Source organism: Gopherus flavomarginatus, chromosome 4, assembly GCF_025201925.1.
Source record: "Gopherus flavomarginatus isolate rGopFla2 chromosome 4, rGopFla2.mat.asm, whole genome shotgun sequence".
Taxonomy (NCBI): domain Eukaryota; kingdom Metazoa; phylum Chordata; order Testudines; family Testudinidae; genus Gopherus; species Gopherus flavomarginatus.
The window spans coordinates 30,110,483-30,136,397 of record NC_066620.1 but is presented as its reverse complement, the minus strand read 5'-3'; the positions used below and the strand labels follow the sequence as shown (position 1 = coordinate 30,136,397).

At 43.5% G+C, this 25,915-nt stretch overlaps 1 protein-coding gene across 9 annotated transcripts in view; it reads left to right on the top strand.

Annotated features, from left to right (window-relative positions):
- The first annotated feature begins 3,748 nt into the window (after window positions 1–3,748).
- FBXO11 (F-box protein 11) overlaps window positions 3,749–25,915 on the top strand; it is a 192,200-nt gene continuing 170,033 nt past the window's right edge. For 2 of the 9 annotated variants that reach the window (XM_050951807.1, XM_050951803.1), the window contains exons 1-2: window positions 4,116–4,191; window positions 12,009–12,069. Coding sequence is in view for 2 of the 9 variants with exons in the window: in XM_050951809.1 (XP_050807766.1) it covers window positions 4,086–4,191 (106 nt within the window). In the remaining 7 variants the exon portion in view is untranslated. Of the gene's footprint in view, window positions 4,192–4,635; window positions 4,974–12,008; window positions 12,070–25,915 lie in introns of those variants that run through there. The other 7 variants (XM_050951809.1, XM_050951808.1, XM_050951810.1 and 4 more) reach the window with 6 other exon arrangements.

Sequence of the window (25,915 nt, the reverse complement as noted above, 5' to 3'; positions counted from 1 at the left end):
CAGATATTTAAATCTGAAATTTCATGGTGTTGTAATTGTAGGGGTCCTGACCCAAAAAAGGAGTTGTGGGGAGGATGCAAGGTTATTGTAGGGGGGTTTGCAGTACTATTACCCTTTCTTCTGCGCTGCTGCTGGCGGCAGAACTGCCAGCAGAGCTGGGTGGCCAGAGCTGCCACCAGCAGAAGCGCAGAAGGATGGCATGGAATGATATTGCCACTCTTACTTCTGCACTGCTGCCTTCAGAGCTGGGTCCTTGGTCAGCAGCTGCCACTCTCTGGCTGTCCAGCTCTGAATGCAGCACAAAAGTAAGATTGGCAATACTGTGACCCCCTTAAAATAACCTTGTGACTCTGCTGCAACTCCCTTTTGGGTCAGGACCCCAATTTGAGAAACGCTGGTCTCCCCTGTGAAATCTGCATAGTATAAGGTAAAAGCACACAAGATCAGATTTAATGGGGAGAGACCAGCTTTCACAGTCAGTAAAGCATTTTTTATGACCGTGAATTTGGTAGGGCCTACTTAAAACCAAAGCACTAAAAGTAAAGGAGTATACTGGTAGTGAAGAATTTTAAATAATGAGCTGGGACACTAAGATTTCACAGCTTAGAGCTAGGTTTAAAGGAAAAAGCATTTATATCAGGGATCTCAAACTCAAGATGACCATGAGGACCACATGAAGATTAGTACATTGGCCCGAGGGCCACATTACTGACACCCCCCCGACTGCCCTGATCCCCGGCCCCACTCAACCCCTTCCATGAGGCCATACCCCTGCCCCGCCTCTTCCCACCCCTTCACTGGCCCCATTCCAACCCCTTCCCCAAAATCCCAACCCCAACTCCGCCCCCTCCCTGCCCCCAGAGGGTGCAGGAGGGATGTGGCAGGGGCTCAGGGCAGGAGGTGTGGGGTGTGGGGTGCAGGAGAGATGAGGGGTGCAGGGGGGGTCAGGGAAGGGGGTCAGGGTGTGGGGTGCAGGAGGGGTGTGGCAGGGGACTGAGGGCAGGAAGTTGGGGTGTGGGGTGCAGGAGGAGTGAGGGTTGCGGCAGGGAGTTCAGGGAAGGGGGTTGGGTGCAGGGTGCAGCAGGGTGCAGCAGGGTGCAGGGTACGGCAGGGGGTCAGGGCGCAGCAGGGGGCTCAGGGCAGTGGGTTGGGGTGTGGCAGGGGGTCAGGGTGTGGCAAGCGGCTCAGGGAGGGGGGTTTGACTGCAGGAGTGACTCGAGGGGCAGACTCTGGCCCGCCCCTCTCCCGGGGGCAGGGCAGGCTCCCTGTCTACCCTGCCCCTGCGCTGCTCCGGGAAGCGGCTGGGCTGGAATGTGGGGGAGGAGAGGTGCAGGGGTGTGTGTTGCTGTTGCTTCAGGCACCGCCCCCCAGCATCTCCCATTGGCCAGGAACAGGCCAGAGCTGCTCTAGGTAAACACTGGTGGAGGGTGTGGGGGCCGCAAGAAGCTTGCAGGCCACAGAAAATAACGTGCGGCCCACGGGCCGTGTGTTTGAGACCCGTGAGTTAGATAGGACATCTATAAAATTACAATATTGTATTTAAAGATTTGCAAGTTTGCAGAAGTTATGTTTGTACCTTATATTGTCATCTGAGTTTTAGAATCAAGTGATTATGAAAGCAGGAGTATTCAAATAATTATTTAAAGGAGAGCATTACAAAAATTTCTCAGAAGCCTTACAACCAAGATTTAAATTTGGTAAAATTCTGCAGACTAGATCAAGGTCCAAACGAAAGCACAGTTTTGTTACAAATAATTTTTTTTTTCTGAGAACAGTGGAATTATAATCATGCTGGCACGCAGAGCCTTTTTGGAATGGACAAAGTGGACTAGACCCAAATAAGAAATTGGCAATAATTCTGAGTGAAAGTTCTTTTCTCTTCCTACAAATAAAGTTATCTTTCTACAGATAAAATAATGTAATTTATTTATCATCTCTCTGCTTTCAATGAAAGAGGCAGAGTTAGCATTCTTTTTTCAGGCAAGAGGAAAAACTATACTGGATTTGTTGACCACTTCTCAAGGCAACAAAATGGTACAGGCCACAGTATATACTGCTCAATAGATGGCATCTTGTTGTCACACAAAGTTGTTAAAATAAATTTTACCATTATATTAGGCTAAACCTGAAACACACCAAGAGAAAAAGTCTTTGAATTCAGATTTGATTTTTTTAGAATAACTGTTGTTTCCTAGAGCCTATGCGACTTCCACTTGTTCACCTGGAACAAATTTACCTTCAGCCTGGAATTCTTTTGAGTCTTCAGTAACTATTTGCTTACACTTAGCATAGCTAACAAGTGTTTGTTATTGAAGCTCTGACATAAAATAGTGGAAGGCTTTGCAAGGATCAGGGCCTGGGTAAACAAAAAGAACTCAAGTGTTTATACTTAAGCATGCCTGCTTGCAGGATTGAGGCGATAGTCTTAAGGGAGTAACTTTGGAGACAGCAAATGATTTTCCTCGTATTGCTACCATTTCCACAGGATATGTATTCTTTATACAAAAGAAAAATAAATGTAACTCATTTCATTGGTTTCTGGTCTGAAGTCCCCTGTTGACTACCAGCCATGATAAGCAGTGATTATTTTAAAAAGTGTAAGTCTGAAACACTGGAACAAGACCAATAATATATTGTTATATTTAGTGAAAAATAATACAAGTGAGAATTTGTAAGAGGGAGATATACATTCCTGGGATGGAAGAGTTGCTGAACAGAATCCAGCAATAGGTAGGCATTGAGTGGAAACCAAGGAAACCCCCACCCCAAGACATTGAGGCCAAGTACACATCTAACAAAGTTACCAGGGCACACAATACACACAACAAGGCATTTTAGTCAATCATTTCATGTCTCCCTGCCTACCATTTTATACATTACATTAGCTGAAGGTTCTGAACGCTTACTCTCCCACCACACTTCCTCTTTTGTTGCTGCTCCACACTGCTACCAAAAATAGCAGGCTCTGTAGAGACGCAACTGGAATCGTAACCTGCTCTCTGAAGATTCACATAAACCCAATCTGCTTAAATAGCTGCTCTCTTCACTTTGTTGCTCCAGGAACCGATTAATCACTTCTCTCCATGAGATCACCACCTATATCTACACTATTATTATTTCCACCCTACATTTTTCCTCCTCCCACAAAGAAATGTATCTAGCCTCCCTTCTTAAATGCCAAACCTTCACCACTCTCTTCCAACCTCTTCTTCCAGAGGCACACACATCTATGATCCTTTCATAGATATTGCTGCTGTTACCACCAGTCATTCAAGAACTCGTTCTGCTTCCACTAAGAAAAGCATTTGTAACCCTTGTGAACAAACCATTACTGCTTTCAACTCCCCTAAAAAAGCCCCCTTTCCCCTCCTCCTCCTCTCCCCCAAAGCATCATCCTTTGTAATCCAAACCCTTATATCCCGCTTCCGCCAAACACGTCTAGGCCTCTTCTCTCACAGTGTCTGTACAGAACTCCCCCATAAACACTGAGCCCCAACAGCTACCACCCAGCCCCCTCTTCTATCCCCCACAACCCCTCGTATCTCCCCTATGGGGTGTGTGTGTCCCAACCCCTTGCTTTATATGCTGCTTCTGCCTCCAGCCACCCCACCCCGCTCACCCCAGAACCCCCTCCCCACTTTGGCTATGATGAAAGCTGCTAAGTGATTGGCTGCGAGACTGCCTTCTCTCTGTGTGGGAGGTGCTGATTGGTGGAGAGCGGCCGCGAGTGGTTGCCTCTCACTGAGTGTCTCAGGCAGTGTCAATGGCTCCTCCTGCCACGGAGCAGCTACAGTCTTGAGGATTGCGGGGCTCCTTTAAGAGAGGGTTTTGGGGGGGCTGGGGAGGGGGGAAGCGGAGCGAACATCCCCCATAGCGAGCGCCCGGGAGACCCAGGCGGCCCCTGTTCCTCCATAGCGAGCCGGGGAGGAGACGGCAGCAGCGGCGGGACCCGCAACTGGAGACACCCCCCACGCCGCCGCCGTGAAGCGGCCACCCCCGGGGCTCCCCTATCCCCCCCCGAAGAGGCACCGTTTGTCGGAGGATCAACCCCCCCCTCCCCTTCCGCCACCCACACGAGCCGGCAAATGAACTCGGTCCGAGCCGCCAACAGGAGACCCAGGCGAGTGTCCAGGCCGCGCCCGGTGCTGCAGCAGCAGGAGAGAAACAACGCAGCCGCCGCCGGGGAACGGGGTAAGCGAGCCTGGCTGCGGCGCGGAGGGGCCCTGCCCGAGGGGAAGCGGGAGGCCGGGGTGGTAAAGCCCCCTCCCCGCGTCGCCCGGCCGTGGACCGCCAGGAAAAGCCCAGGCTGCTTCACCCTTGGCTCCTGCTCAGGCCGCGCTTTGTTTGGCTTGGGCTCTGCCCCGGCTAGGGCTGCTGGGCCCTACAGCCGGGCGGCGGCGGCGGGGACGAGGCTCGGCTCTTCCCCAGTTCCGGGGAGGGTCCCCCCCGCATGCGGGGGCCGCAGCTGCTCCCCTTTCTCCCCGGGGAGCCCCTCATTGAGGTCTGTGGGCGATCTGCTAGAGCGAGGAGGAGGAGGGCACAGCGACCCCCGTGATGCGGGGTGAGGGACTAGCCCCCTGGGCCGAGGGGGATCCGCTGTGCCTGGGGACATGAGGAGATAGTAACCAGGCTGCTGGGGTAACCGAGTAACTTGTGTTGACACCGTCTCCTCTTCTCCACCCCCATCGTTTAAATGGTGTCTCAGGGAGACAGCGGCAGCCGCCGCGGCTCCTCTCTCTGCCTCTTCCCAGTCTCCTGAGCCGCACAATGTTTGCTGCGCAGTTTGGATTCAGTGCTTTGGTTACACAGCCCCGAAGGGGGAGGGGGACCTATTACAGCGAAGCATTTCAGTGTAACACATCGGCCATTTATTTACCTCCACCTCGCAACTCTTTTCTCCCTTCACCCGATATCCCCTCACCACGTTTGTTCCTGCTGAGAAAAGCTAGTGTCAGGATCCGGGGTGGGAAACGGTAGGTGCTGACCAAATGCATCTGAACCCTGATTGTTTTGTGTGTGTATGTCGGTCCAGGGCCTAGTGCAGAAATGTCAATTTGAACCTAATCAGGGCAGCACCATTGTCTAAAAGGGCTGAGAATTTACCGAGGTGGGATTCCGCCTCCAATGGAGATGGTAGCGGAAACGCTGGAGCCCAGGTTTTATTTTTTGTTTGGAAGGAGAATGGTTCCTTGATCACTTAGCTCTGTAACTGTTGCCATATTAATTAGCTGGTATGTGTGTGTACAGTATTTTCTGGGGGTATATTTTAAAGGAGAGATGGTGGTGGGATTGAAGGAGACATTTTGCACGTCTTCTCTGGTTGATTGGATTTTATTTTTTTTACACATTGGCTGTCACACCTCTCGCCTGATAAAGGGAACTGATCTGTGATGCTGTTAAGATGTACAAATGTCTTTTTAAAATAAAAGGTTTCATTGTGAGCTGAATGTCTTTTGTTTCTGAGTACCTGGGATGTTACATTAGAAGCAAAATATATTCACAACAGAGATACATTATGTTTTGATTGCATAAAAACACTAAACTGTATAAAAATGAAGTAAAGCATTTAAGATGAAATATTTTAAATTCTCTATTTCTCCCTTCTCTTCTCTTCTTTTCTTTCCTCCTTCTCTATGTCCCCACCACCACCACCACACACATTGGTCAGAGCAAGGAATGTTACTCAGACCAGATCATTGTATATGTAACTAGAGGATGTGATGTCTTATGCCCAATTATGGAGTTTGTGTAAACCTTTACAAATCTTCCTCAGTAATTATATAATTAAAATGACTTTTCTGATAAACTGATATTTAAAACATTTTTATTTCCTTCTTTTGTATGACACTTTCATCTCCTATGTTATGCATAATGTAAGGTGTGTTTTTTTTTTTAATTCTCCTGGGTTGATTGTTTTTAAAAACAGAATAATTTTGTAAAAGAGAAAAATTACATAGTTATAGGTAAATGGCTATGACTATTCAACCTTAGTGTTCTGCTAATCATCTCAAACTCTACTAATTTGTTAATTATATGAGCAGAAACTTTTTCAGTTAGAATGCCAGGCTGTAAATTAATTAGTCACGTTACATATTTGAGGAGGTCTGTGTACCCTAAAATTCTTGGACTACTTATTTAATGTTGTTTACCACCTACTGATGATGAAGGAACTACACCTCTACCTCGATATAATGCTTTCCTTGGGAGCCAAAAAATCTTACCGCATTATAGGTGAACTTGGTTTAATCAATAGGTTATATTGAACTTGCTTTGATCCACTGGAGTGCGCAGCCCCGCTCCCCCTGTTTTACACTGCTTTATATCCAAATTCGTGTTGTATTGGGTGGCGTTATATCGAGGTAGCGGTGTGTAACAACATCAAGTTTCACTGTTTGTTTGAACTTTTTTTCCCCTCTTCCACTTTGTAAGTTTGGCTTGATCCCAATCTGATTATAAATTGTTGGATGTTACATCAGTTTTATACTAACATTTAGAGCATCTCTGCCATGCTTGTTTTTTCGTAGAGGTGTAAGAGGCTGAACCAATATTCATGGAAGTTAACAGGAGCTTTTCCAATGGCTTTCAAGGGAGTAGGACTGGACAATATTGAGGATAGTCAATAAAGTAAATAAAATATTAAGGGATTAGAGAAATGTCATTATATAGATCAGTGGTGTACTTTCATTTTTATTACTACCTTCAGTTTTGGTCATCATCTGAATAAAAGTAATAGAGAAGTGAGCAATGTAAAATTATTAGTAAAAGGCTTGCATCTGGAAAGAAAGATATATAATACTGGGATCTGGTTTAGAAATAAGAGGAGCAAATGTGATGATGTATAAAATAATGAATGGTATTTATTTGTCTCATGCCTTAATATAGAACCAACTTTTAGGGATGTAAATAAAAAATAAAGTTTTTAATGCCTTGTACTGTTTATCTGTACAACTCCTTATTGCTTGAGACAAATGGTGTTGTTTATATAGAGATCAGACCTTTTATATATTGGTGCTTTACATCCACAACAGCAACAACATTTTAAACAAACTTGAGTAATAACTAAAGGTTATACCTCCTGCTACAGGAAATAAATGGATTACTAGGTGGAATTAGAAAGCAGTCTTTCACCCATGGTACGTTATAGGGGTTTGAACTACAAGGGGTTTGCCAACGCTTTGCTGTGTGACTTGACACAACCCAGTCATGGGCATTTATATTCTGGTATTTCATATTTGCAGTGTAGCAGGGCCGCCTAGAGGATTCCGGGGGCCTGGGGCCATCGGTGGCAGGTGGCTCCAGTGGACCTCCCGCAGGCGTGCCTGCGGAGGGTCCGCTGGTCCCGCAGCTCCGGTGGAGCATCCGCAGGCACGCCTGCGGGAGGTCCACCGGAGCCGCGGGACCAGCGGACCCTCCGCAGCCATGCCTGTGGGAGGTCCACCAGAGCCGTGGGACCAGCAAGCGGCAGGGGGCCCCCCGCGCGGCGAAATGTCTAGAGCCAGCCCTGTTCGGCGGCAGGGGACCCTTCCGTTCTGGGACCCGCCGCTGAAGTGCCCCGAAGACCCGTGGTGGGGGCCCCCCGCTGGCGAATTACCGCCGAAGCGGGACCCACCACCGAAGTGCAGCCCGCTCTTCGGCGGTAATTCGGCGGCGGGGGGCCCCCGCCACGGGTCTTGGGGGCACTTCGGCAGCGGGTCCATAAACGGAAGGGCCCCCCACCGCCGAATTACTGCCGAAGATCGGGTTGCACTTCGGCGGCAGGTCCCGCTTCGGTGGTAATGCGATGGTGGGGGGTCCTTCCGCCCCGGAGCGGAAGGACTCCCCCGCCAGCGAAGACTGGGAGTGGAAGAAGCTCCGGGGCCCGGCCCCGCAAGAGTTTTCTGGGGCCCCCGAGCGAGTGAAGGACCCCGCTCCAGGGGCCCCTAAAAACTCTCGTGAGGGCCTCTGCAGAGCCCAGGGCCTGGGGCAAATTGCCCCTCTTGCCGCCCCCTCCCCCCGGGCGGCCCTGCAGTGTAGTATCGTCATGGTATCTCCACATTATAAACTATTAGATCACAGAAGCTGGTAACCAGTGGGTTCTTTTGTTTGCAATGTGAAAAGAACATAATCATAAGCAAATGCAAATCAAATAAAATAAACCTGTTCCAGCATATATAACTGTGTCATATAGCTGTGATGTGGTTAAGGCTATGGTGTAGTTGAGTCCTTTCATCTTCCTCTGAAACATGTGGGACAGACTTCTTTCAGAGACAGGATACTGGACTAGATGGACTTTTTGTTCCATGTTAAATATTACCACATTTCCTGTGTAGTACCATTGTTCACTAATAGTAATGATTGTTATAATTTGTGAAAGAAAACAAGGTTAGGCCATATTTAAAAATTCTTGCTCAGTACATAGCTTAAAACTGTTAGCGTGAGAAGTGGCACAGAAGATATGTGTTTTTTCCCCTTGTTTGCAAAAAGCAGCTGTTTATATACATATATATATATATTCATTCATTCTTTGTGTCTTAGTCCTGCATATGCTACTGAGTGTAATCCCATTGAAGCCCAGGGGTTATGTCCAGAACCAAGTTCTTAATGGAATTGAGGGTCCTATATTGTAAACTGAAAGTATACCTTGCAAGTTTGTTTGATTTTTGATTCTGCCTGTATCTTTACCAGTGATGATTTCATATTTTCTTCCAGTTAACTGACGATAATAATAAAAAATTAAATGGTGTAGAGCCAATAACATTGGCATAACAAAAAGTGTGTGTTAAAATTGATTTTATTTTGGTGTGTTTGTGTGAACACTCTTATTTTGGAATAAAAGTGGCTAAAGTCAGTTCAGTCACTTTTATTGTGAAATAAGAGTGTCCATACACAAACTCGCACCAAAATAACTGAATCAGTTTCAGTTTGTGTATAGATCAGCTCCGAGATGTCAAGAAATTAGAGAGAGATACTAGAGGTAGAAAGAAATTTAATGTCAATTTTTTGTGTTCCTTAAAAATCATATCTGGCTAAGAAAAGGTGATTTGTTTATACAGGGATCTGTATTCCTTATTCCTCTAAAGGGAAATTTTGAAAAAGTATCTTAAATAAAATTAGTGAAAGTTATACACTCGGTTCTCCAGTACTGCTTTGGGCCCAAATTCTGTATTGTGAATTGTGGGATGCAGGTTTTGATGCCTAAGTTAGTAAAAATACTGTCACGCTGTTGTTGAAAAATCAAAGGCAAGTTTGTCCATTGTCCTTATCAAGACATTATCCCTCATCTAGTGGCCACAAAGACATTGATTTGAGAATAGTTGGGCCTCATATGCCAACACACAGGGTTCCCGCTCTCCCTCATTTTGTGTGTACGCGTGGTTTTATTTTTATTTTTTGTGTGTGTGTGTGTGTGTGTAATCCTAAACCTTACTTATTTTGGTTCTGGCTTACAAAAGCTTTTATTTTTCATAGTTGCTTAAATTTCCTTTTTTATAGATTAAAAGAGAGAAATCTATGTATCTAAAAGGGTGTCATAAGGAGGTGGGAGAAAACTTGTTTATCTTAGCCTCTAAGGATAGAACAAGAAGCAGTGGGCTTAAACTGCAGCAAAGGAGGTTTAGATTGGACATTAGGAAAAAGTTCCTAACTGTCAGAGTGGTTAAACATTGGAATAAACTGCCTAGGGAGGTTGTGGAATCTCCATCTTTGGAGATATTTAAGAGTAGATTAGATAAATGTCTATCAGGGATGGTCTGGACAGTATTTGGTCCTGCCATGAGGGCAGGGGACTGGATTCGATGACCCCTCGAGGTCACTTCCAGTCCTAGAGTCTATGAATCTATGTTTATATATACAGAGACAAGCAAATACATTTCTGTAACATTGCTAAATTTTGTTATGTGATTGCTTTTTATTTTACTTTTTTTAATAAGAAACAAAACCAAATATATTTGATGTAGGAAAAATAATTCAGTAACATATGATGTATGTAGACTACACATCCACAGTAAGGGCAAAGAATAAGATATACATGTTAATAGGAAAAATATTTTGTTTTGGAATAGGTATTGTAGAGTAAAAGTGATCAAGAAAAAGTAATGTTTATTACCTGTTTGATATTGTCATTACTTAATCTTTTGACATTGTTTGTTACACTTGTCTCATAATTGTTATACTTTGGCTAGTTTTTAGCTTAAAATCTCCATTGGTAGTTTTGAGTGGTGTATGTAGTGGTGTAAATATGCCTGGTGAGTTTATTACTTGCATATATGATCGGTACATAGCTCAGACATCTTTGTTTTAGTTCTTTACTGATCAGTGAAATTAGTCTCCTATGAATATCAGAGAAAACAGTAAGTTAAATAACCTCTGAAACATTGCTTTCTATAGTTTTAAAATGTAGCATTTTTTACAAAATTTTTTAAAAGGAGACTTTTAAAATTTTGTTTTATTAGAGCAAGCTAACAAACATTAAGTGTGCAGTAAGTATTTTAAACTTGCGATATAGGAACCAGTTGTTGCTAAATCTTACTTCTTTCTGTAGCATGGTGCTGCTGGGCTGGGGTCCCTCCGGATGGTTAACATCGGTTAATGGTAAGCCTAATGCTTACTGTTTAACCTTTTATATCCCTAATGGGGAGACTAGGATGGAAGACACACTTTTCCAGGCATAGATTTATTATCAATCAAGTCTAGCTGTTGCCTTATGAGGTATTAGCTCATATGATCTATGCTTTGATTCATATTACTGACTGCAAAGTTGATAGTTAATAAGGCTGTTATCATCTATGGATGATATCAAAGAGGCTCCCAACTTCATTTATCTGATCCATGCATCTGCTTTATCGGTGGAAATATAGATGAGACGGGAGGCAGTATTTGCTCCTTGCGCAAGAGATGCCTTGCTCCAAAAACTGGCTCACTTTTGTATGTCTACTGTGTGAGAGTCCCAGGATGGAAATACATTTTGAGTAGATGGAGTATACAAACTACCATTTTAAATTTCCTGCCCAGATTAACCGAGGTCTCATCTCTGTTATTGGAGTCAGCAGAGCTTGATGTCTTGGGTGACTTCAACATCTAGGGCAAGAAAAGAAGAGGGATTTCATGGTCATCATGTCTATTGTATGTGTAATCCAAGTGGCTGGTTTCATTTGCAGGGAAGCGTGTACTCTGCTCTCTAAAGTGCACGTTTTCTGGTTCTCAGCTTGGGGTGCATATGCGGGGTAGGGACGACGATTACACTTTTGTCATCTTTCATTCACTTGCAGTTTGAAGTTTGTGGCCACTTTTACTACTCTTGGGGTGGAGAATGCATTTAATTGGCTTGTCTACAGAATTAATGGGCCTACGCGCATTTCAGTGCTCTCTGTGGGAGACTATATACAGCTTATGTTCCTTTCTGTTGGTTATCATGATTGTATTTTGTCGTTGGCCATTCAAACAATGTCTCTTCAATTTCTTCTTAATATGTAATCCTCATGTGTCACTGTACTTCATGCATGCCCTGCATCAGATGAAATGTGGCAGTTGTACCCAAAGCAGCAAAAGCTAATTTTTATGATTATAGTTCTAGTGGATAATGGAAAGGAACATCTTTCTCCTTTCACTTTTACTGTTGGTGAAGACGCAAACCATGGAATTTATTTTCAGGTGGGCAAATCTTGTTGATTTTGAGCTGCTTCCGAGTGTGGAACCTGGAGAAGACAATTTGTCTTCTGTGAGTTTGGCAAGTTTGGATACCTGTAATGCTAAATGTACTGCCTATACTCTATTAAAAGAAACAAAACAAAAAAAAATTAGGTTTTGCCTATAATGCATAAACTGGACTTTTCTGTTTCTGGCTGATTAAAATCTAGCTAGAGTGAGGGATTGGGTTCACTGTTATTTGAGATTATTAGCACTTCTATCCTAGAGAGCTGGGTGCCAGCTTCTCTTGTGTAGTGACTAGACTTTTGCCCAAGAAACTGTCTCTTGACATTGGTGTTCTTGCCAACCAGCGCCTCATCTCTAACCTTTCTCTTTCTGGATAGGTTTATTGAGAAGATTGTTGGGAGGAAACTTTGGCCTCATTTGAAGTCTTCAAGCTGATAGGTGAGGGAAATCAGCTTTTAACTAAATACTGTATGGAAACTGTGCAAGTGAGGTCCCTTGTTTTTGTTTTACACTTACCAGTATTCTTTGATACCATTGACTATGAGGCTTTGTTGACTTGCTTGCTGACCATGTTTAGCATAGGCAGGGTCACATTTCAGTGTCTGTTCCCCATGGGATGATCCCAGTTCGTAACATTAAATAATGACTAATTTGTCCCAAGGGCTGTGTTTTGCGAATTCTATTCTATCACCCTTTTATATCATGTATATGTGGTAGCAAACGGATATAGTTGGACAATCTTGATTATGTAGCATTCAGTATATGCGTGATGTGTGACTGTGCATCTGACTCAGACGTCGTATTCTCCCACTAGCCAGTGTCTAGTTGAGATAAGTTCTAGAACAGAACATCCTGACAGAAGCTCTATCCAGACAAAATGGGAGTGATTCTGGTTTGTGGAGGAAAGCATCTGGAAGGGGTTGCTAGGGGTGTTTTCTCTTCTGTGTGAAGATCAGACAATTCACAATTTGGGATTGCCCTGGATTTTCAGATCATGGTGGTGAAGAAGCTTCTCACCCTAAATGATCTGTTTGTGCGCTTATGATCTTTTCTCAAAGATGTGGACCACTCCACAGTTTCCCATGTCGTAATTGTCTCCAGATTGGATATGGGCAGTGAATGCTACATGGGACTACTCTTGATAACAGCTCAAAAGCCATAACTAGTGCAATGTGCATCTGCAAACTTCTTCAGAGGTGCCAATCATAGGGAGCGTATTCCATCTGTTGCTGAAGTCTATTAATTTCAGGCTTGCTTCTGGAAGAAACTCAGGTGTTTATTGACCTATAAAGTCATAAATGGTTTGATCTTTGCTTCGGAAACTACCTTTGTATGTACTTCCATGACTGCTGAGTTGGTTTACCTATAGTCTGTAGCAGGGGTCAGCAACCTTTGTCACATGGCCCATCACAGTATCTGCTGGTGGGCCGCAAGATGTTTCCTTTACGTTGACCATCTGTGGGCACAGTCCCCCGCAGCTACCAGTGACCGAGGTTCACCGTTCCCAGCCAACGGGAGCTGCGGGAAGCAGCGCAGGCCTCAGGGATGTGCTGGGAGCTGCAGGGGGCCATGTCTGCAGGCAGTCAATATAAACAAAACGTCTTGTGGCCCGCCAGTGGATTGCTGTGTTGGGCTGCATGCCAAAGGTTGCCGACCCCTGGTCTGTAGCTTTGAGTGGCTGGAAACTGGAACTAGCACATTCTTAGTGGATAGTCCTTGAGTTAGTAATTCACTTCCCCTCTTCACCCAAAAGAACCATAATATGTTTTAAAGTACCTGGAATAAAACCTGCCTTTTTTTTGTTTGGTTGGTTGGTTTTTGGTCAGGCTTCTCATTGAGTGTCATCCTATGGGAATGATGTTTCAACTCTTTGTGTTTTCCATTAATAAATTCTTGTACTTAGAGAGGGCTTATCAGTAAATTTTTAGAATCCTATACATTAGTTATTGTTGGTTATTTCATGTTGTCTTGAAAGACTTTTTACCTATATAAACAAAACTGTTTTCACATCAGTTTCTTTTAGAATGTGCTTTCTAATAGAGTATAAAAAGTCAGCAGTTTTGTGTGTATTTAAAAAAAATGCTATGACTAAGACAACATGTAATATATGTATGCTCTCATTTTCAAGGGTGATGAGCAAAGTATGAAAACTTAGATAGTTGTCATGAAAATGGAAATAATGCATTTATGGCCTAATCAAAAGTCCATTCAAGTCAGGTGAAAGAGTCCCAATGATTACAGTGATATTTGGATCGGCCCTTAAATGACGCACATGGTCAAAACAGCCGATTTCCCATTTCTTCAATTGCTTATCCATTTACTGTGCATTTAGCTAAAGCTTTTTTTAAAGTAAAATCTGAATTTTATAAAGTAAAGCTCTCAGTAGCTGTTGATGAAACAAACTGTCCTAACAGGTCAGCTTTTTAAATGACAAAGCATGTATTACTTAAATAGCTAAATAATGGAAAATGTCTCTTCATGTAGCGAAATTTCCACACATCAGTGATTGAACAGTGAGAGTCTTAGGGGAAGAAACTTCCCATGCTAATTTTTTTTTTCTTATCACACTAGCCCTGTGAGTACAGCTGGTTGGTTGAATAGTGGTCCTGTAGTTATGGCTGAAGAGGCACTTCTTCCAGTCTCTTTATTTTATTTATTTATTTTTATTGTTTAAGGAAAGCTTACCTTCTGCTCAAATTTTTCATGTTTATTCTGAGTTCAACAGTAACTTTCTTTGGAAAACTTGTTATAATTCAGTGTTATCCAGTTATCTGAGCATGGGCAAGTGATTGTGAGTATTGTTTTTGTGTCTGCAGTTTAAGCATCATATTAAAACTTCAGACTTCGCACATTCTTACTGTAGTCTTCTGAGGAATGTAGACCTCCAGTGTTACGCCTTAGGTGTCTCCAGAGTGGGGCAGAGCCCAAACCCTGCTGCCAGCCCCAGCAACCCAACACCAAGGCAGTGCATCCTGGAGCAACAGAGAGCGGGAGGGGCTGCTACTTCCATCCTCACCCACAGCGGAGGAAGCTGTGGCTGCAAGAAAAGCCCCTGGTGGCTCATTTGAGAAATGCTGTTTAATCCATCCATTTAGTAGCAGCAGCAATGGTTGAGAACTCACCCCGTCCAAGTCAGTCTCCTAAATGAAATTTGAGTATCTAAGCTTAATTGGAATTAAATACAGTATTAACATCATTATTACTCCTGGGGGAATTCTGTGCCTAAAAATTATGCAAATTTTGTTTGTAAAAATAATGCAATATAATCACACCAGTTTCAATTGTTTTGGTAAATTATTTAAACTATAATACAGAAAAAAGTCACAATAACTATTCAGAATTTCCTAAACACATGAAAGTTAACTTACAAATACTTTGTAACTGATACCCTGCATTCAAGTTATTATCCTGGATTTTCATTTAAATTACATTGCAGAACACCAAACAGGAAAAAAAAAAAGTAGAATGTCATTTTAAATTGCTCAGACTAGCTGAGTACTTTGGGAAGTACCTGTTTCTGATTGTCCTAACATTTTATTGACTGCTTGGTAAAAGTTTTATTTGCCCTCAAAGGTCTTTTTACTTACCCGTTTAAAAAAAAAAAAAATCTACCCCCACTGTACCACTTTGGCACAGGAAAAAAGTGAGAAGGTGCATAGATCTTCCTAGCTGATTCCCTTACTGTCATTTTTAAGGCTTTACATCACTCTCTGGCAATATAGGGGCCTTAAAGCTTCTACAGGTTTTTATGCTCCTGGGGGAATTGGCTGAGAATGGGAATAGTTAACTAACAATGGAATAATTAATAATGTTACTATGCAGACAGGTTGCTACATTTCTGCCTATGAGAATGAGAGAGCAACATTAACAAAATGTGGGTGTCAGTTTTTGTAAAAAAAAAAAAAAAAAAAAAATTGCTTTCATTACAGTTTTTTTTCAGTAACATGATACTAATATTTTTTTTTTTCAATTCACAAGAAGTTACATTTTAGTAGGCAAGCAGGCTGCTACACTTCTGCATAACAAAAAGACATACGCTCCTCCACGCCCTTTGAGCCGCAGTATCAAGAGGCTTGTTGGCCTGCACCCTGATGGTGATCAGCGTCTCCCCTGCAGGCATGCATGCTGAGCCCCCCCTTTCCCTGCAGTGATTCGCATCTCTGAAGCTGCTCCAGGCACTCTGGAACAGATGTGCTGCTGGGGAAGAGACGCGTGTTCCCCCCCGCAGATTTCTTTAGCGTTTTTCTGTGCGGAGGGGGGCCACACAAATATGCGGGCCATATGAATTTTGTACCCCTGGATCGGCACAGAATTCTGTCAGAAGTAAATTATTAACTACAAGTAATTTTTTTTTACCTTGAAGTACCTTCTGCACGCTTAAATTTTTATTTTTTTTTAAAGCAAAAAACAAAACAAATTGAGAATTTCACTCAAGTTTTCTACGGTGAAGTGAGCTTGGTCATACTATACCAATGTTCACCATTATATTAATGGATATCACAAAATATACAATGACCAGTGAAAATATATTGAACATTTAATAGGAAGTTTATGTATGCTGCCTAAGTTAATACTGCAGTGGGAGATCTAACTTTTCTACATTTCATGCCTTATTGTGGAGCTGCTTATGTCTATTCCATAGTTAAGGTTGCGTAAGAAGTTTTCACTTTAACAGGAGCTTTAAACCTTTTTTTTTTCTTTAAAGAAACCTAAATATAGAAGGTATACTTTGAATACTAGGATTTTTGTTGGTCATTTGATAGAAGTTGGGTTAGATTCAGAAAAAACAGTAAGTGTTAATAAATGACCCCTTTACATCTTTTTACTGTATTGTCTCACCTTGTTTCAGACAACTTTTGGAAGAAATCTAAAATGCTCTATGATCTGTGCTTTTCGTATCTTAAGGTGATTAATACAGAATTGGTTATAAATGAATGGTATTTGTCAGTGTTGTGGTTTTCACTTTCTTCATAACTGAAAAGAAATGTTCCAATTAAAGGTGACGCAAGGTCATTGCAAGCAATGTCAGGAATAGATTCCAAAATTTAAGCCATGGTAGGCTTAAATCATAGCTATTCACCCATAGGCTTCTCAGATAGGATAAACTAAGCACATTCTTTCTCTGTCCAGTATACTCTTTTATTAGAGCCAGGGATAGAAGTCGGTTTCCTGATCTCCAATATGCGGCTGCTGTCCAGCAAACAAATATGTAAAGCAATGGGCTCCCTGCTGCAGCCAGGTTAGAACAGTTTGGATGGCGCTCTAGCTTGTACCCACTGGTAATGGTCGCCTAGGGACTTTATGCCATTTGAGGATAGCTGGAGTACAGCAAAATCTATCTATTTTCTCTTCTCATCCTGACGTATCCCTTGCACAAGAGGCGGTGGGGTGGGTAGAAGATGAGTATGCTGACTCCATGTCTGCTGGGGGAATTCTCAACAGGATGTGGATGGTTTTTCCTTCCTCTGGCGTGCCTAAGAATGTATCACAAAGTATTGATTGTGGCCTTTGTGAATTAGAGAGTTTGGTCCTGAGGCTGAAAAGATTGGACCCCCGACCCTACAATATGGCATTTTTAATCAACCCACCATCACCCTCCATCCCACATAATTTCGAAAATAACTGGAATTAAAACTTGGCATGAAGTTACTGTGCAAAATTCCATTTTGTCACTTGCCTGCTGCAAGTAGCTCTTCGACAGAGGAAAATATTATTTCAGCCTGAATGTGAACCTTTCTTTTTGGCGTTTATTTGGTTATCAATATTTTGACCGTAACAAATACAATTTGAACAGATAAAGTGCTTTAAAAAGCATATTTTAAAAATCTACAATATGCGATAGAAACATCTTTGATAAATGATTGCCTCCAAGTGTATTGGCAAGCAGTCTAGAAATTTAAGATTTCACTTTTCATAATCTCCTTCTGTTTAGTTACTTTGGTTACAGCATTTGCCCAAGATCGTACATGAAATTTGGGGCACTCAGAAGTAAAACTTGGATCTCCTGACTTCAGACTGCATGTTTTGACCATGAGACCCGCTTCCTCTGGATCAGTTAGCAATGACTGATTGCTGGCAACAGTCCTGTTTTGGTTGTAACTGGCCCAGTTTTTACAAAAATTTGGTCACAGCCAATTTCCTGGGATGCTGGCAGCAGCTTTTTAAAAAAATGTAATACTGGCCTCCTGCATCTAAGAACAGCAGTGCTGAGTGGGTGTGAGGCTAGCTGGTGAGAGCGCTACCTCCCTTCCTCATTCCTGCCTCAGACTTTCCTCTGTGCTATTCCTAGCTCAGAACAGAGAGCACAGTGTAGCCTTAGACCAGGGGTGGCCACCCTATGGCTCCGGAGCTACATGCGGCTCTTCAGAAGTTAATATGTGGTTCCTTGCGTAGGCACTGACTCCAGGGCTGGAGCTACAGGTGCCAACTTTCCAATGTGCCTAGGGGTGCTCACTGCTCAACCCATGGATCTGCCACAGGCTCTGCCCCCACTCCACCCCTTCCCGCTCCCTCCCCAGAGCTTGCCATTCCCTCATTCCTCCCACCTTCCCCCAGAGCCTCCTGCATGCCACGAAACAGATGATCAGGAGGGAGGAGGAGGCGGAGGTGCTGGTGGGTGGGAGGCACTGCGAGCAGGGTGGGGGAGCTGATGGGGGGCTGCTGATGTATTACTCTGGCTCTTTGGCAATGTACGTTGGTAAATTCTGGCTCCTTCTCCGGCTCAGGTTGGCCACTCCTGCCCTAGGCAGTCACTTCCCACCTGCTCAGCAGAGCCAACCTCTTCCCCTATTAGTGCCTCTCTTCTCACACTACAATCTCTCAGCTCACACTAGGCTTAGAATGCTTTACAGGAGAACTCAAGAATGACTTCCCTGGAAAATCCTTCACTTTTAGTGAGTTCCTCTTACAACATGTCCTGATGCATTGTGGTAACTGAAGGGTAGGAACTGTATGAGTGGAATCCTGCCTCCATCATTGGAGATATTAGGATAATTATCAGCTCCATCCTCCTTGTTCCTTCTCTCCCCCTTTTTTTTGTGCTTTTGTCCCATGCTCTCTCTGTGTCCCTGTGGAGATGGCCCCTCACTTTCTGTTTGTAAGGCTCCTTACTGCAGCTTTTAATGGAGTTTATTCTTCTGTGCTGTGCTTGCTTTTTTCCCCCTTGTCTCTTCTTTGGGCTGGATCTTTTTCATGCTCTCTCTTTCTGTGGTTGTTCAGCCCCAGCCTGCACTGAGTCTGCTCCGCTTCTTTGAGGGTGAGGAACTCTCGTCTCCCACAGTAGAAGAGTTTTTTACGTTTTCTTTTTCTTCCTTTCATTTAGGTTGAATTTCGTCACTTTGACACCGTGTAGTCTGAGCTGAAAAATGCGACTCCAAATGCTTTAGCAGAAAGCTTCTCCAGGTTCTGGTTCCTGATAACAGTGGGAGTAGATGGCTCATGTCCTTGAGAGTTTGATCTAGTGTCCATCTTTCCTCCCCTGTCCGTGACAGGCACAATCCTTCACAAGATTGTAAAATCCAGGTCAGCTTGTTAGTCGTGGACTGGCCCAGGAATCCTTAGTTTGGGGAGCTGCCTAACTTCTTCCTTGATCAATCTCTCTGCATTTCCCCCAAACAAGGCTTTGATTGACAGTTCACCATGGGGAAACCTGATAATCTGTTTGGCAACCTGATGACATGTTTTTAGGTAGTTGTGTGTGAAGTAGCAGCAGTTTTCAGAATGGATGCCTTCCACACTGGTGTACCTGTGATATCTGCATGATCTGGTAATCTGAGGTAACTTCAGATCATAGAATCATAGAAGATTTAGGTTTGGAAGAGACCTCAGGTCATCATCTAGTCCAAACCCCTGCTCAAAGCTGGAGCAACCCCAATTAAATTATCCCAGCCAGGGCTTTGTGAAGTCAGACCTTAAAAACCTCTAAGGATGGAAATTCCACCATCTCCCTAGGTAACCCATTCCAGTGCTTCACCACCCTCTTAAACGACGCATGGGAGGAGGAGAATTCAAATCTTTAAAATGCAATGTTCTAGCATTTTTGCCACTTTTCAGGGTAAAATATATAAAGACTTGAATGACTAAGTGTCAGCTATTGGGGGCCTTGAGAAACAACAACAAATGTTGCTCCATGGGTTCCCATCTGGAGACAGTGACCTCAGAGCAGCTGAGAAGCTAAAACAGAGAACTTTTGGGTGTACACAAAGCTCTTAACTCATTGGGATACAACTGGGTGTTAAATGCTGTTAACAAATGCTTCTTTCTGAAGAAAAGAGAGTGTCTTGAGAGGTGCCTCCCCTTAAAACTGTCTTTCTAATTGCCGCCATGTTATCTTGGTCTTGGTCTTCACTTAAAACTTACACCGGCATAGTTATGTTGGTTTTCTCCCTCCACCTCGCCCCCCCACCAAAGGTTAAATAGTGAATAAGCTTGTTCCTGTCAAAATGGTTTTCTGTTTCCACTTGATCATAAGGTTTGTCTCATTCTCCTTTCTGCACAAAGGAAACTTTGCATATGGATAATGGCATAGAGAGTACATTTATAAAAGTTTGCAGATGGTACCAAGCATGGAGGTGTTACAAGTATTGGAGGACAGGATTAAAATTAAAAATTATCTTGACAAACTGGAGAAATGGTCTAAAATAAATAGGATGATATTGTATAAGGGCAAATGCAAAGTACTTCATTTAGGAAGGAATAATCAGTTGCACAAATACAGAATGAGAACTGCCTGCCTAAGAAGGACTACTGCAGAAAAGTATCTGGGGATTTTGGTGGATCACAAACTAAATATGAGTCAACAATGTAATACTGTTGCAAAAAAAGTAAATATTCTGGGACGTATTAGCAGGAGTGTTGTAAGAAAGACAAAAGAAGTAATTCTTCCATTCTACTCAGCACTGATAAGGTCTCAACTGGAATATTGTGTCCAGTTCGGGAAAGCTGTGGACAAAATTGGAGGAAGTCCAGAGGAGAGCAACAAAAATGATTAAAGGTCTAGAAAACATGACCTACAAGAAAAGAGTGGGAAAAAATTGGGCTTGATCTGAAGAAGGGACATAAGTCTTCAAGTTGTTATAAACAGGAGCACGATAAATTGTTGTCCTATCATAAGTGGATAAAGAGAAGAACTAAAGGGCTTAAATTGCAGCATGGGAGATTTAGGTTACATTAGGGAAATTCCTAACAATAAGGGTAGTTAAGCACTGGAACAAATTACCTAGGGAGTTTATGGAATCTCTATCATAGGAGGTTTTTAGGAACTTGTTAGACAAATACCTGTCTGAGATGGTCTTAGATCAGTGGTGGGCAACCTGCGGCCCATCAGAGTAATCTGCTGGCGGGCCGCCAGACAGTTTTATATTTGCATGGCTGCCCGCAGCTCCCAGTGGCTGTGGTTTGCTGTTCCCAGCCAATGGGAGCTGTGGGAAGTGGTGCGGGGATGTGCTGGCTGCCACTTCCCACAGCTCCCATTGGCCAGGAATGGTGAACCATGGCCATTGGGAGCTGCGGGCAGTCGTGCAAATGTAAACAAACTGTCTGGCGGCCTGCCCCCGAATTACCCTGATTTAGATAATCCTTAGTCCTGCCTCAGTGCATGGGTCTGGAATAGGTGATCTGTGAAGGTGCCTGTGAGTCCTATATTTCTATGATTCTACACATCTGAAGAGAACTTTGAATGTTAGAAAATGAAGCGGTTTTTTCGTTTGTGAAGTGTGCGTGTTTTGTTTTGGGTTGTTTGTTTTTTTTAATTTTCTTTTGATGTGTGTGAGTTCTAGGAAGAAAAGCTTAATAGTTCCTAGAGGTTTTTTTTTCTTGTTGAGGTCACAACTGGATTAAGGAGGCCAGTGTCCTAGATAAACAAGAATTATTCAGTGAGAAGGGTCCCTTTCTTAGGATGAGAGAGGGTAATGCTTCCCTTCTTGAACTGAACAAGGCAGTCACTTGAGCATCCTCATATACTTTTTCTTGTCTTTTTGAAGTGGTAGATTGGTGGATGCTACCGTTTGCAGGCTGGTCCGGTAATCATCTTCAATTAATCTGATTGTCTGTATCTGTTCTAAAATTGGGTATTAATGCAGAAGTTCCTGATATCTTTGCTGGTGCAGAGGGATGGTGGAGAATAGTAATGTCTTAATTTCTTGTGGTCTCTCTAGAAAACTATATACAGTAATGTTTAGATGGTGGTAGAGTTACGATTTTGAACTAAACTATTTAGTGCTATATACGTTTTAGCCCTAGATTTATGTATGTGTTTGGGTGATTTTTTTTTCTTTTGATAACCAGATACAGGGGTATAAACCTTGGAAGGGAATGTCAGATCAGTATGCAGGGGTGGCAATTTTAAAGCCTACTGTGTATTTTATTTTATGGATTAAATGGGCATATTGCTGATCAGTCATGATGGCTTAAATAATACGTTTTTGAGTAACCAGAGAGCCTGTTTTTGAGTAACCATACTGCATTCTCCTTGGTGAAATAAATTGCTACTTTTGCATAGAAACTTGTATTTAGCGTAACTGTTTTTGCTGTTTTCATACCAATACCGAGCGGTCTTATCCTCAGACTCATGAAAAACTTTAATCAAACAAAAATAAAATTAAGCTGATCTATGTAACCATGACATCTTAAGCATCAGGGTCAAAATTTTCAAATGTCAGCCACCCAATTCAGAAAGTTAGCACTAAACTTGTATCTCCTTCCTTTCTGTTTCTGTGAAGATACAGACTGAGATTTTGAAAACTGTCTAGCCAATTCACATGAATGCTAATGAAAACTGAGTCTTATAGGAATTAAGTATCCAAGTCCCTCTGGCAGCTTTGAAAAGCTCAGACAGAATAGTAAATTTTTTTGCTAAACTTTAAAAAAAAAAAAAAAAAAAAAAAACGGGGGGGGGGAGGGACGGGGAAACAAAAAAAAAACCTTGAGATACCCTTCTATGTCAGATTCCATTAATTAATTTTTAAAGGCTTGTTATGTTATACAGTAGTGTTTTCAGGATTCCTTTAATAATAATTTCTCTCTTCTCCCTCTCCTCCCTACAAACTTGTAGCCTTTTGTCGTTCCTGGTTTGCCCCTCTGCTTTTCATCTTTACCATATATGGTGTCAAAGAAGTGCCACGGCTGCTGCGTGGAAGGGGAGATGTAGGAGATCATTCTGCCTGGCCACTTAAGAGTTGAATAATCTATTATCACATGCTTCCCCTGCAGCTGAATATTATGCTGCTGGAAAAGATGTGTAGCATGTATTTCCTGCAGCCTCTAAGGGAAGCGACATATCCAGACTACCTGCTACTGGAAGGAGGCAGCTTGCTGTCTCAAATCCAAAGATACAGAAGTAGAGGAGAGTTAAATGAAGCTCACTGAATATCCTGACTGAGGGTAGGTGTTCTGGAGCCTCCATCTCCGTGTCTAAAGATGTCTGCAGATGGCATTCCCACTTACCTGTCTCTGAGGCCATGGCTACATTGGCGCTTTATAGCGCTGCAACTTTCGCGCTCGGGTGTGAAAAAAACACCCCCCTGAGCGCTGCAAGATACAGCGCTGTAAAGCCTCAGTGTAAACTGTGCCGCAGCGCTGGGAGCATGGCTCCCAGCGCTACAAGCTACACCCGTAGAGGATGTGGAGTACGTGCAGCACTGGAATTACACTCGAAATTTCAGAGCGCTGCAGTGGCAGCACTTCGAAGTGCAAGTGTAGCCATACCCTAAGAGATTTTCACTCTGGGCAATAAGTGGAGGTAGCTCAGGAACTAGATGCAGTGCTGGTTTCTCCCAGAGGTGCTGTTAAAGCAGAGAGCAGAGATCTAAAGGAAACATGGATGAGCAGAAAGTGGCAGTGAATATTTGGCCATTTGCCTGTTATGTCCCATGCAGTGGGTGGATGTAAGGCATTGGAGGTAGGTGTGAATATGACAATATCAGCTTCCATGAGTAAGAATTGAAGGTCTGGGATTCAGGAGTTGATGGGTTAGTATAGGCCTGTAACTTAACTTAAAAACATAAAAATACCCTTACAAACTTATAAGCCAATTGATCTACATTAACAAACTGGTTTAAATACGTTTTATTTAAAAATAAGTCTAGTCAAATTGGTGTAAACCTCCAAAGTTGGCACACTTAAAACAGTTTTATCTGGCTTAAAATTATGACTGTATTGGAGGTTTACATTGGTTTAACTAGACTGATTTGAAATAAACTTTTAAACCAGTGCAACTTTGATAAAGTAGTCTTGCTTAATAAAACACCTCTCACAGTGTGGAGAAGTCTTTTTTCCTTTGTGAAAGGAAAGCGTACAGGGCTGATCAGTTTGACTTACAATATACAGTACAAACTTTGTTATCTGGCATGTTGGGAGAATGGGGGTGCCTGTAAGTAAAAAATTCCAGTTAACTAAGAGGAAGGGAGTTTGGGTGTGGGAGGGGGCCCAGGACTGGGGGTTGGGGCGAAGGAGGGGTACAGGCTCTGGGAGGGAGTTTAGGTGCAGAAGGGGGCTTAGAGCGCAGGAGGGGATGCAGGGTGCTGGATCTAGGCGACACTCATCTCGAGCGGCTCCTTGCAAGCTGTAACATGTCCCTGCTGCTCTTAAGCAGAGGTGTGGCTAGGCGGCTCTGTGCCCTGCCCCCAACCACCCTGAGCGCTGGCTCTGCCTCGGAGCAGCAGGGATAGGTCATCACAGGGAGCTGTCCAAGGTGAGCGCTGCCTGGATCCGGTACCATGCACCTCCTGCCTCCAGAGCCCATACCCTGCACTCCTGCGCCCCAGCACTGAGCCCCCTCCTGCACCCAAACTCCCTCCCAGACCCCACACCCCTTCCCACACTCCAAACTCCTCCTGGCTGTTCCTTCACCTATGAGCAGCAAGGGCATGTTGCCACTTCTGGTGAGCCACATGGAGCCTAGTAGGGAGCCTGCCAGCCCCACACCAACCGGACTATACACCAGACTTTCAATGAAGATCAGAAATGCCAGTTTATAGAGCTTTCCAGTATGTAAAGTGCCGGATAATACAGCTTTTACTGCAGCTTGTGTTTTCAGTTGTATTTGATTCACTCTACTGTAATGTCCTTTGATGCTTTGTATAGCATTGATGTCCCTTTACAGAATGCTTGTGAGTTTGCATAATATTTGAGATACAGAGTGGCCTTAAGTGTTTTTTTTTTTTTGTGTGTCCTGGTGGCAATACATACCTCCCTTTGGAACCCAGGAATACCTGTGATCTTTCCCTTCCCTCTGTTGTGTGTTCTTTTTGGCACGTAAGTGCCAACAGCTGTGATCAAGTATAAGGTAGAACTTATTAATGTTCCATTGCTAGTACATTAAGGGTACATCTACAGTACAAAATTAATTCAAACTTATTTTATTCTAATTTTCGGAAGCGATTTTATACATTCGGTGTTGTATGTCCCCACTAAAGCACGTGAATTTGGCAGAGTGCATCCACAGTACCAAGGCTAGCATTGAATGTCAGAGCGATGCACTGTGGGAAGCTATCCCACAGTTCCCGCAGTCTCTGCCACCCATTGGAATTGTGGGTTAAGCTCCCAGTGCATGATGGGGCAAAAACATTCTCGCAGGTGTTTATGAGTGTGTGCCGTCACTCGCTCCTCTCCTCTGTGAAAGCTATGGCAAACTCCATACTACCAGCAGACAGTGCAGCACTGTGCACCACCTTTCTCCTGGTACTATGAATCCACCTCGCATGTCTTCTCGTCTTTCTATCTACTGTTTCATCTAACCATTTCCCGCCTTTTTTCAGCTACCGTGAACTGAGCCTCACAGTTTCTGCCACTTTTTCCATGTTGTCGGTCCTGGGCTCCCGTGGAAGCTACAGAAGGCAACAGTTCCCCACCATTTTTCAGCCATCATGAGCAGAGCCACACAGCTTCTGCCACAAACTCTGCTCACGTTTCCGCCGCAAATTCTGCTCTCCCACTCTTGCAGCTCTAACGAGCTTCCTGACTCCATGAAAGCTACACCATTTACCGCCTTTTATCGGCCATCTTGAACCGAACAGCTTGTTTCATGCCCTTTTCCAGGATTAACCATGCAGGCCCCATAGCGCAGCAAGCATGGAGCCTGCTCAGATCTCGACTTCAGTTTTGACCAACTCGCTTATTATCCAGCAGTATGTGCAGTGCCTGCAAAACCGGGTAAGGAAGTGACGACAGCGCAATTACTATACTGATGAGGACATGGACACAGACATTCCTAGAAGCATGGCATGTGGCAATTGGGAGATCATGCTGGCAGTGGGCCTGGTTCATGCTGTGGAATGCCGATTCTGAG